The sequence below is a fragment of the Halichoeres trimaculatus genome, unplaced genomic scaffold (genome assembly GCF_033239565.1).
Source record: "Halichoeres trimaculatus isolate MK-OKI-2021-1 unplaced genomic scaffold, fHalTri1.1 fHalTri1_scaffold_6, whole genome shotgun sequence".
In the NCBI taxonomy this organism is placed as follows: Eukaryota; Metazoa; Chordata; class Actinopteri; order Labriformes; family Labridae; genus Halichoeres; species Halichoeres trimaculatus.
Window position 1 is genome coordinate 15,395,456 of NW_027437184.1, and position 12,364 is coordinate 15,407,819.

The 12,364-nt window shown below is 40.3% G+C and overlaps 1 protein-coding gene across 1 annotated transcript; it reads left to right on the forward strand.

Annotated features, from left to right (window-relative positions):
* Nucleotides 1–564: 564 nt before the first annotated feature.
* On the forward strand, nucleotides 565–12,213 carry slc6a7 (solute carrier family 6 member 7). The gene is made up of 14 exons (XM_074673177.1): nucleotides 565–906; nucleotides 2,367–2,604; nucleotides 3,078–3,209; nucleotides 4,901–5,114; nucleotides 6,661–6,799; nucleotides 6,918–7,052; nucleotides 7,713–7,816; nucleotides 7,903–8,027; nucleotides 8,290–8,402; nucleotides 8,491–8,628; nucleotides 8,728–8,827; nucleotides 9,140–9,258; nucleotides 10,052–10,225; nucleotides 10,335–12,213. The coding sequence occupies exons 1-14, from the start codon at nucleotides 853–855 to the stop codon at nucleotides 10,503–10,505; spliced, it is 1,956 nt and encodes a 651-aa protein (XP_074529278.1). The 5' UTR covers nucleotides 565–852; the 3' UTR covers nucleotides 10,506–12,213.
* The last annotated feature ends 151 nt before the right edge of the window (nucleotides 12,214–12,364 follow it).

Sequence of the window (12,364 nt, forward strand, 5' to 3'; positions counted from 1 at the left end):
ACTTTCTAACCTCAAAATCAGTTTTTCTTTTTAGAATCTGCATGCACCTGTTTCCAGCCCTGACAATCACGATGTGTGATCAGGGTGGAAGTGGGTAAATATTGAAATTATCACATGACTCCCATCTTATCCCTTATTGGTGGAATTGGTGGTGTTACGTCTCTCCCCATGTGACAACCATACCTGGTCTCCCCTATCCTGAATGACAATTTAATCTGTAAAGTTCATGTGCTCCACTTTTGCTCGTCACATTGTAGACACTTGTTGTCCAATCATGGCCCTCAAAAACTATGGAATATACCCCATTGTTTGGCTCCCCCTTTTGTTTCTTGTTGATATTTTTTCTTTTAAGCTTGCATTAAACTACTTCTGTAATAAGCAGGTGTCTCGTTGTAGTTTTTCCACTGATAACCACATCTACATCTATCTAATTTCAACCAGGAAACAGCATTTAACCAAAGTCAAGGAGTTAATGCCAGGCAACTCTACCATTAACCACTCCCAAAACATCCTTATGTCAACCCTGCCCTCATCTCACACCAAACAAAGCCAGAAACAGGTGAGGAGGAGGGGAAGAGGAGGAGGTGTGCTTCCTCTTCCTCCGTATCAGTTCTGCCCTTGCGCCAAGCCTCTCCGTCTTTTACCTCACCGCCCACCACCAGCCTGCCTCCTCTCCGTCATCGCCGAGGTCTCCCTGCTGAACGCGTTACACTTGTCTGTAACCACGGATGTTAACACTTCAGTAACTGCCACAAAACTACAACAACATGGTGTACTTTGAAGGCTACTTTCCCGTGTGAAATGTGGACGGTTGACACATAGGCCGGTGAAGCTCCACCTGTGCCGGGGGAAATGCAGGACGAAAGCGGCAAAGCAGCCCTCGAGAGCCCCGCAAACACAGCACAGGTAGGACCGGAGGTTTATTATTCGACCTCTCTACACGAAACGTTACACTTTGTGTGGTGTTTGAGGCACGTGGGGGAAAAGGACATCTTGACGTGTGATTAATTTCACTTTTTTTCCAGTCCCGGAGGTAGATCAGGTAAAATGTCTTCAGATGAGGCAGTCAAACCTGTTTGTCCACATTGCTCCCTCCCATCTCCGGAGCTTCAGCTGAACTAACACAGATACACTGTGGACACAGGAGATAAAAGCCTGAACCCCGTGTACTAACTCAGCAGATGTGTTTGCCCACCGTTTTCCCAGGTGTAACATACAGAACATGATGTTATAGGGCTGCAATTTGATGGTGTATTGAGGTAAAATTCACCTTTCCAGCGTCATGACGTCTGCACTGTGATTGGAGTCTTACGGTCAGGTCTACCAAAGAGTCACTGAAAGTCCTCTTTAATGATCACGAGTGAATACTCAATTTGTTGAAAGCCCACTGAGCTATAAATATTGATAATTACAGCCATATTTTAAAAGATAATTAACATATTAACCAACATTTTTAGTTGAGTTTATTGTTTTATTTTAGTTGCCTATTCTTTCTCGAGTTTGTGTAATATTAGATCTCCAGTCTCCTGTTATCGTGACTGTTAAAAATAGTGAAGTAATGCCTATTGTGCTGCTATTTTCAAATGCTCTTATATAAGATGATTTTGGAAAATCTATTGTTGTGTGCCGTGCCTCATGAAGTTCTCTGAATCTTTTTCAGTCACTCTGCTTTACGCTGTGTGGCTATTGATATACCTTAATCCTCTGTTAAGTTATCTTGTCAGCACAGCTATGCACAACCTCGACTTCCTGGATTCCTCAGTCCTGCCATATGTTTAGTTGTTCAATCATTTTCACTCTTCTGTGAGACACAGGATGTAAAACTTTGGTATAAAACAAACAACTCTCTTGCATGAGTGTAATTTAAATCAATCCAGGGTTGCTTTGTTTGTGTCAGAGGAATAAGTGATAAGTGATTGTACATATTTAAAACCATATCAATGACAGCAAGGCCTATAAAGCAGAAGTTGTGTTGTTATCTTCATCCAACTTCCTCACTATGACCTGGCCTGATAAAATAGTTCCTCTGTTGTGAAGAGATGGATGGCCTGCAGAGAGGAAGAGGAAGAAAGGTGTACTTGGTGGTTTCAACGCCTCTTACTTTAAATACAGAGACCGTCAGACAGGGTAAACACAAATCATGTTGCACACAAACACACAGAAAGACTTCCTACAGTTTCTCTGAGCTCAAACCAGTTAACGTTTTGTCTTGATTATGAAGTCAACAATAATGAATTATACTGTCATCATATGATCTGGTTATAATATGTGCGCTCTTATGTATAATGCACATCCTCATAAAAAGGAAAATGACCTTGCTAACTCCTCTGATGGTGGTGTCACTTTTTTGGTTTCACTTCTTCCAGACCTCATTACAATCCAACGGGCACACCGTAACTCAAAATGGACACAACCCGACAGCTCCGGCTGCACCACAGCCAGAGTTTGATTCCCGAGCTGCCAGCCCTACACCCACTCCTGCCCCGGTTATCCCAAGAGAACAGTGGGGAGGGAAGTACGAGTTCCTTCTCTCCTGCATTGGTTACTGCGTGGGACTGGGGAACGTGTGGCGTTTCCCATACCTTTGTTATCGCAATGGAGGAGGTGAGAGGTCTACAACTTTCCTTGTTCCCTTCCCTTTGATGTCTCAAAAGTTTTACATGCCTGGATGTATGTCTGTAATGATTTGTTATGCTCATTTGGGCAAGAGGCACTCTTTGCCCTGCCCTTGGGTGTGCGCTATTCATCTAATCAGGTTGGCTTATTCTGCACACTCAGGCAGCAGCCCTCCATACTGAAGGCTAAAACATCAAGTGTTGCCTAAGAGACAGCAATTTCCTGGAATACACATCAGACTTAAGGTCTGCCATTCTTAAACCAGTACATATTCACCTAAAATCAAACATGTCAGAGCCTGACTTACAGTAAAGCGGAATTACATCTGTCTATGAGGCTGCCTCCTGCTCACAGCTTATAAGCTAACCTGCCTCAACAGGCCGTCCACTGTAGCTGCTCAAAGAATCATGTGGTAGATGTCATCTCTCCCTAAGCTGGTAGTTTTCCATCTTATTTTACAGGTGTGTTTCTCATCCCTTACTTCATAATGCTCTTCTTCACTGGCGTCCCACTCTTCCTCATGGAGCTAAGTTTGGGCCAGTATGGAGCAGCTGGCCCCATCACAGTGTGGAAATGCTGCCCTCTGCTCAAAGGTAATGTGCACCTGTATTTTACTGTAAAGCATCCTGTTATTTGAAGACACAAGCTTCAAAACGCTTAAGATGACAAGTCGGAGTTAGAGTGGATTGATACTGGCGTGTAATAAAGCCCAGCAGCCAGAAATAGTGTGGAAGAATCTGATCACAGCTCTGTGTTAACTCTACATTCATCTTAGGAATCCAGTTTGAATCACATGATGTGATCTGGGTAAGCAGGATCCCAAGCTGACAATAGAATACTAGTGTCAGCAGTCATTCAGCATTATTATCCAGGAAAATAACCAACTCATTCACGTCAGTTTGCCAAAACAATGCTTTACATCCTGTGGCTTACCTAAACATTCCTGAGAGCCCTGAGACTTAATTGCTGTTTATGCACATCTGATTAAATAAGTTCTATGAACAGTTCAAGCACCAAAAATAGAGCCGGAAAAGCAGGTTTAATCATAATGCAGGTTTATTTTCAGCTGGCTGAGTTACAAGACCTCTAAAAAGGAGTCCCTTTGATTATAACACCAGGAAATAAGGCACTGATGGTTATGAGAAGCAGCATTTAGCATCTTGAATGCTATTTTCATAGGGAGGCAGTGTACTTTAAAGGTCCCATATTATGCTCCTTTTCTGCAGTTTAATATGGATCACTGATGTCTTCATAAAATGGTAGTAACATGTTTTGGTCCAAAAAGCCAATATATCAAGAACAGCAGCATTGTTTCCAGGCTCTCATAGCCCCTCTGTTCAGAACGGTCTGATTTAGTGGGCGTGACTTTCATATGTAAATGAGCCACTGTTGATACCGCCCCGCTCTTCCACGTCACTGAGAGCGGCGCCACGAGCTCCGAGTACGCGATGTTTGGAAAACAGCAAAGCTCGTTTACCGTAACATTACAGCCTAAAACAACAGGCTGACCGCAGCTAAAGTTAGCATCCTGAAGCTAGCATGGAGACAGGGGTACACTGAGGAAAAGCTCTTACATCTGCTCCACAGCACACAGCAATTAAAATATTCTCATTTCCAGGGTCCGAGGTTTGTTAGCGGATGGTTGGTAATGCGCCTGGATTCAGGACCAGTCTATTCGCTAGCTCTCTGTTGTACTGTCCAAAGCTGGAAAAGCAGTCGGCATACAGTTTTACTGAGTGTAGCTGGCACATTTTTTTGATAAATGAACTCTAGCCACTTAGTCTTGTCTTCTTCCGAGATGGGAAGCTGGTGCATGGAACTATGTGGCTGTTTACAGCCAAAAACAAAGCAGCGATGGCTCTACAACTAAACTCCAGCAGCGAGGAGGGCAGTGGGCGGGGAGGGTCAGACTTGCTCCTGATTGGTCAAAACAGGGAATCGCTGACGTCGGCAAATCCCCAAAATCCAAAGAGCTTGTTTTAGGTCAGGATTTTACATTCACAAGCACTTCTAAGTACAGGCTTTGTCATTAAATATCACATTTTGTGGGCTGGGCGGAAAGCCAAAGACCCAGAAATTTCACTAAAAGACTTAATAAAGTGATTTTTGCACAATATGGGACCTTTAAAGACTTCATCATACATAAATACAAAGATATATGTACCACTTCTTACATTATGGAATTCATTGTTACCTGTATACACACCTGATACTCACACCTTGTCTTTGCAATTCAGTCTGTTTCCTGTTTCTCTTCTAATTACCCCTGTGTCTCTTTTTTAAGGTATTGGCATTGGGATGCTGTGTGTGTCCACTCTGGTGTGTCTCTACTACAACGTCATCATAGCTTGGACATTTTACTACCTGGGCAGCTCGTTTCAGAGCCCCCTCCCTTGGTCCTGTGATGCTATAGCTAATGCAGGTTTATGTGGGGGCAGCAACGGCACCACTGGCAACAGCTCCAGCAGCAGGCTCAGTCCCACTGAAATATTCTGGAAGTAAGTGTGTATTTTCACATGTGTGCGCCCCCCTTCATTTACAACTTCTTTTTGTAAAATGTACAGTGCTGCAGCTTCCCAGAGGGTATAACTTTAACTTTATGACACCTACATTTAAATCTGATGTTTTAATAACACACTTTTAATCATCATGATGGAAAAACTTTTTCACCAGAGCACTGATCTTAATTATTAGATCCCTGGTCTTACATTTCACATTAAAGGTTGTGCAATGTTGTTGAAAGTTGCCATTTTGAGTCACAACACCTTGATCACAGCCTCTGCCAGCCATCAGTAAAAATATAAATCTATTGATATGCAGCAAGCAAACCAAAGGCCTCAGAGGCAGGCTGCAGCATGTAGGTCAGACTGTTGACCCGATCACTGAGCCGCCCTTCAATGCGTCATTCAGAGGCACTGAGAGGCCGCTTCTCTATTGAACCATGCCCCTGCCCCCTTGCATTATCCCTCCATTCAAACATTCACTACTGGATGAAAACCCTATTTTTTTCTTTTAATAAGAAAAAGCTTAACAAGCTCATTAAAGACTACACCCAGTATACAAAGTTTATTTTCTTGATTATGAAGAACACTGTGTCTCACCCGTACTAGAATTTAGCTTTTGACATGACTTTACAGTTTAAGAAACAAACATAAAACATAAACAACATTTCTCTCTACCAAAAGTGATAGCTTTATTCTTATTCAAACAAAGACATTTAGAAATATGGTTGCTGATATATTTTAAAGCTTTGTCAAATGACCAAAGTACAGGCTGCTGCCTATGCTTTTCAGATTTTATTATTCAGAAACTCTTGACCCATGTTTATCCTATGTTATCTCAAGAAGCATGATTAAGTAGAAAACCCACAGACTGCATACTTTATGTCTGTCATTTTACCCATTTGTTTCCATCACAGAGTTTTGATTCCCAGTGTTGGTGGGTTCAAAAAGCTTGACTTAACCCATTTTCATTTGACATTGGATGGGGTAAAGATTAATAGCTTAGAAAATAATAAGTAACAAAAAATTCATCCCCTGTACAGTGTGCGCTGATAGAAAAATTAATTACTCAGACCAAAACTGTTTTTTGAACCAGACTGCAAAAATGCTTATTTTTGCTGTAAAAACTTGCATTTTTTGGCTTGTTGTGTGCCAATAGAAGAATCTCATTGAACTGCAGTTTTTAGAGATAACCGCTTTAAATGTGCTATATTATACGCTGCAAAGGCGTGGGCAATGTTTTTAATGCTTCACTTACGTGGAACATGTAGATAAATATGGACCTCGTCTGATAATGTCATTCTTCTTTTTCAGATCTTTCTTAAAGCACTCATGTAATAGATCAATAGAAATACAAAGGTTGCAAATCCACTTAAGCTTTATCGACGTATAGCTGCAAGGTACAATATTTAAACACTGGACAAGCGCCTTCACCGTTGAACAAACACTTCAGCCCAACCCTAAACTTAATGAGTGTGGCAGTGTGTGTGTAAGGATTGTACGGATTTACATTTTTGTTTCTAACTTGTGTGTCTCGTTGTAGTGAGCGTGTGCTTGGTGTAGTACACAGTGAGGGTCTCCACGACCCGGGCCCTGTGCGCTGGCCCCTGGCTCTGTGCCTGCTGGCCGCCTGGATCGTCATCTTCCTGTGTATGCTCAAGGGCATCCGCAGCTCTGGCAAGGTGAGTCAACACAGGGGTATTATTGTTAGCTCCTACGACACAGACACACAGTATCCTGCTCTTTCTTTTTATATCTCTTTGGCGTAATCAATGTGTCTGCGCTGTGTTTTGCTTTTAGGTGGTTTATGTAACCGCAACCTTCCCGTACTTTGTACTTATTGTTTTGATCATCAGAGGTGCGACGCTGGAAGGATCTCTGCAGGGCGTAGCTTTCTACCTCACTCCAGACTGGAGCAGATTAGCTAATGCACAGGTATGTATGATGGCAGCTAGGAAATATTTTGATGCCGTCTTGTCAGTAACTGTAGATTTTTTTATTTTTTTATTTTCCTGCCAGCATTTTTAGCCTGGATTATAATCTTGACACTGGTGTTTCTGGCAGAATGTACAAATTTCCTTCAAAACTAGACAAAATGTTGATCTTCACCTCTTAAAGGAGATTTGCTTTTGAAACCGCTAGTCAGACCAAATTGAAAAACAAGTGTCTAGAAGTCCTTTATCACCAGTCTTTGTATGCACAGGAAGCCCAGCACTCCCTGAGGATATAATGTCATTTAAAAGACATAATAGTTTTTTAGCTTTTTAAAAAAAAAACACTCATGTATCACCGGTAATTAATGTTAGCTCTTCTCTGCAGTTTTTTCAGACTCATGAGATGTGTTATTTATTGGTTGTATGGCATTATATAACTGTATACCCCTGAACTGATTTATTTTTGTTTAATTTTTTCAGTTTGTTTGAATAAACAACAAAATAAATGAATAGATAAATAAATGAATACTAGCTTTTCTCTCTGGTAAATACCCAGAATGCACTGCATCTTCATCAAAAAAGGACCCACATCTGTGTCATCTTTCTGAGCATGTCAAGGAGAACGTTTGGTTGTTTGAAGCATGTTTCTGGTGTATTGCAGGTTTGGAACGATGCAGCCTCACAGATCTTCTACTCTTTAGGTATAGGAGTTGGCGGTCTGCTCTCCATGGCCTCGTACAATAAATTTGACAATAATGTCATCAGGTGAGTTTGTTTTCTGCCGTCACATGTGCTCTGTTGTTGCAGCCATGATAGATTTAGTCTTTTAACCCTGGTTCTTTTGGTTTCAGGGACACTTTGATTATTACCACGGGGAACTGCACCACCAGCTTTTTTGCTGGATTTGCAATTTTTTCCATCCTGGGTCACATGGCTTATAGGAAGGGAGTGCCCGTGGGAGAAGTGGCTGATACAGGTTACTTTTTCTCTACATTTCAGTTGTAAACCTTTAATCCAGGCAATCAGTCTGGCTTGTTTACTTTTGTCTTCCACCTATTCTTATCCGAATAATGTTTCAATATTTGTTTTAACTCTATAACAAATCTGTAGGAATCTGATTATTCTAACAACTCAATCATGTTTTTAATATTTGAATTATCTAATAATTTGAACTTCAAGTTCTAATTCATAATAAAGTTTATATCTATGTTTTGCTGAGACTCCTGTTTTTTCTTTAGGTCCTGGGCTGGCCTTTGTCGCGTACCCAGAAGCCCTTGCTCTCCTGCCAGGCTCTGTGTTCTGGTCCATTATGTTCTTTCTCATGCTTTTTATGCTTGGGATTGACACACTGGTAAGGCCACACACCCACAACACCAACACACGTGCAGAAATAAAGATGTACCAGTCAATGTTTCATATGTTGTGTTCACTGATCACAGTTTGGAAACATGGAAGGAATCACTACAGCCGTCCTGGATGAGTTTCCACATCTCAGAATGAACTCGCTGCACAAATCGTTGTTTTTGGGCGCTCTGTGTTTTTGTTTCTACCTGATGGGTCTCCTGTTGGTGACTGATGTGAGTGTGTTTAAATGTGCTGGATTAGTTGATAAATTCAGCTACAAATGCATCATTTTTCCCTGTGGTCATTCTCACATTCCCCCATCCTTTCCACAGGGTGGGATTTACTGGTTCACTCTCATAGACGCCTTCAGCACTAGTTTCGGCCTCATCATCATCGCCCTCTTCATGTGCATCGGCATCTCCTTCTTTTATGGTGAACCATTTCATAAACCCTAACCTGTTCATCAAACTCCTCTAACACCTCCTCATTCCTCCTGTCATCCAGATCACGTGATGTTTGAATAAGTTTTTAAAGTAGAGAAACTTGTCTTGCTGTGCAGGTTACTCATCAAAACCAGTTTCTGTTTTAGAAATGGATGCATAATGTTTTTTGACAGCTATGAACCATTAGTTGTCCAGTTTTTAACATGTTTTGTTTTTTATCTTAGAATGATGTATATGTTATATTTCTGATTTCTTGGTGTTTGCTCATTTTGTTACATCTTTTCGTGTGCATTTCTCTCAGGAGTGAACCAGTTCTGTCAGGACATCATTGATATGATCTGCCACTGCCCTCCCTGGTGCAGCAAAGTGCTGCTTTACTTCAAAGCATGCTGGGTAGTCTTCACTCCCTTTCTGCTGCTGGTAATTTTACACTTTAATATTGATATAAATATTTACTATTGGTGGGATGCAGGTGAAGTTAAGCTGGTCACTAACAAGGATGATGGATGTTTTATCTACTTATTGTGCTCTTTGATGTCTTTTCTAAGAAGAAATCAGAAAAGAACTGAAGTATATAGGTCTTCATCGAAATTTAATGGTTATGAACTGCCCTTTGATTTAAGAATGTAGTGAAGCTAAATAGTTCATTACATAGAATGGTGAAATGTGAAAATTACAATGACAATGTTAAGAAGTGAAACACTCTGTTCATCTGTGTTTGTTGGGCTAAAGCTAATTGAATAACTTCAAAGTAATGTTTGTATCTGTTACACAATCTGCGGTACATCACTCCCTTTCTGTGCTGCTTCTGTCACCTGAAGCAGAATCACCACTTGGCTGATTTTTATAGAAACAGCAATTTGATGCTGTCTTTTATTGCATCTATTTTCAGACAAAGGGTCATTTGATGAAGGCTGAGACACTGTACAATCTAACTGTTGTATTGAATGACTGGATTAAGGAAGAAAAATAAGAACTCAGTTACCAGTTGTTATTAAACTTCCCTCTTGGGATCAAAACTAACATCACAACTTTGAAGTGAAGCCAAATGAACTGAGATCTACTCAGCCACTGTGATGAATAATGAAAGAGGAGAAACTGACATTCAATCTGAGTTCCCCCTGCAAGCATTTCTCTGCTCTTCCTGTGTTGCCTCTGTGGCTTTGTGACGTGTTCCTCTGCTCACTCTGCACCTTTTCTCTCCCGGCTGTAGTTCATCCTGACCTATATCTTCATTGAGATGTACAACACATCACTCCACTATGGGTCTTATGTGTATCCCCGATGGGGTAAAGCAATTGGCGTGTGCATAGGAACAACCTGCTGTCTCCAGATCCTCATCTGGGCCGTTGTGGCCATCAGCAGAGAAACAGGAACACTGAAAGACGTGAGTGTTACTGCTTCATCAGTGTGAGGTCTGGTGGTCGGCCACACCAACAGTACAGCTCAAACTGATTTAACGTGAAAGTGAATGACTGTTTTCATCTTATTTCCAGCGTTTCCAGAAATCAATTCGACCCTTGAATTCTTGGCGGGTGAACAACCTGAACAGCGCAGTAAGAGCGGAGGATCGCGTTGCGTCTGAAAGGGTGGAGGCTCCGTTCACTGTCACGCTCACAGACATGGACTTTACTGCAATGAGGTGGGAGATGGGAAGCCAGGCGTGACAGCACAGAACTGCTACAAATGCACAGTGATGAGCAAACTTCATCTTCACGAGACAGAAGGATTTATTACTATGTATTCACCCCAGCAAGGCTCTGGTGGTGTGTGTGAACAGACTGTGTGTCCTGCAGCGCAGTGTGGATTCATTGCTTTATTTATATTATGTATATTTGAATTGTATTTTTAAAGCTTTTTTACATAATGCAAAGAGTAAGGCTAAAGTTCCTACAGTAGGACTCTACCAGGACTTTGGAAATTATGGTGAGCCTGCCGTTCATCTACTGATATTATTTATTGTTTTATCAAAGCATCATGAACCTCCACTGACGGAGATCAACATCAGCTGAGGGACTAGATTTTTAATGATGCACAAGTAGGGGAAAAATATATAGTAATGTTTCACTGCTGTGTTTCAGCAGCCTTTGATGGACCTGGATGGGGAACCACAACCAAGCATTGTAGTGAAGACATAATTTTTTGACAATTTATTGCATAAATTCCTTAATCATTATATTGATTTAGAAAAAAAACAACAAAACATATGCCAAATGCACTCCACTCAGGTCCCTTAGAAAGTTTCTCCTCAGATTTCTCTTCTGAGTGATTTCATAAAGTGGAAAAATGTAGCCAGGTTCATGCTTGCAAAACAATGCTAGTGTCATCTTAACAGCTGCACAGTGCGGTGTACATATATTCAGGTGGGCTTTTAAAACTAACTTGAAGTTTCTTTCTATCTTTTTGTTCTTTTTAGGGGGAAAACAACATGTCAATCAATTTTCAGGTTTTAAATGTGTGATGTTCACTGTAACTTGACTTTGACAGTCTGCTATTCAATATATCCCACTTAACTCTCTATTCACAAACCCTCCCAAAGGAACTGGAAACCATTGTTTTAGTGCTGCAAATTTTGAGGAATTCATCTGTTAAATCTGTTGCCCAACCATGGACATTATTATTGTTGGTACAAAACTTGAGCTTGAGCTTAAACAAGACATTGATTGATATAGTTGTATTTATTGGGAAAGTTCTGATGCTACAGAAGTGAATTTATAGATGCAGCTGAGCTCTGAAATCTGTACTTTTACTGGACAAAGTGCTAGGTGAACACCTGGGTCACTGTTTTTTTTTTCTTTTCTTCTTCTTTAAAGCATTTTGCGTTATTTTTCTTTTTTTTTTTTTAGGATCCTCTTTGGGAAAATCCTTTATTTCCTTTTTTGCCTTTTTACACCTTGTTGCCCTGTTGTCTTGTCTTTGGATTATATATTAAATATTCTTGTTTTTCATGTCTTTCATTCTCTTAGTTTTGAATTTGTGTTTCATGGTTTATGTTTTAATTTCTTTGAGCTTTTGAAACATGGTGACAACAGTAATAAAAATGACCTAATGTGAGGTTAAATAGCTGCTTAGAAATCTGGAAAATATGAGACAACAACAAAGATGAAGTGTTCTCAACCTCCAACAGTCAGGGATTGTTTCAGGATCTTAATTTTAGAAGTACTTAGCCTGCAAAAAGATTGGGAAATGGAGAGTTTCTTGCAGGTGTTTGAACCTGCCCTTAAAGCCCTCATTTACTTTACAACAACAAGATAAAATTTCTATTTACAACAATAATACTAGATAATTTGTGTTTTACATCACACGGTATTAAAGAAAACTGGAAGACGGACCAGATCTGTTTTTAAGGTATTGATTAATTAATTTGTACAAGAAAAAAAAGTAGGCTGTATTATTATTATTATTATTATTATTATTATTATTATTATTATTTTTATTATTATTATTTTAGTTAAGAGAGGGTTAAAAAGAACTCACTCTGGATTAAATGTAAAACTGTGTATCTGCCGTAGTTATGTGACTATTA

Bases quoted from the DNA above. Each gene is read 5' to 3' on its own strand.
- slc6a7 (XM_074673177.1), top strand. From the start codon at position 853: ATGCAGGACGAAAGCGGCAAAGCAGCCCTCGAGAGCCCCGCAAACACA. The intron at 7,053-7,712 runs GTATGTATGATG...GGTGTATTGCAG, and splicing joins GCAGATTAGCTAATGCACAG to GTTTGGAACGATGCAGCCTC. The intron at 7,817-7,902 runs GTGAGTTTGTTT...TTTTGGTTTCAG, and splicing joins TTTGACAATAATGTCATCAG to GGACACTTTGATTATTACCA.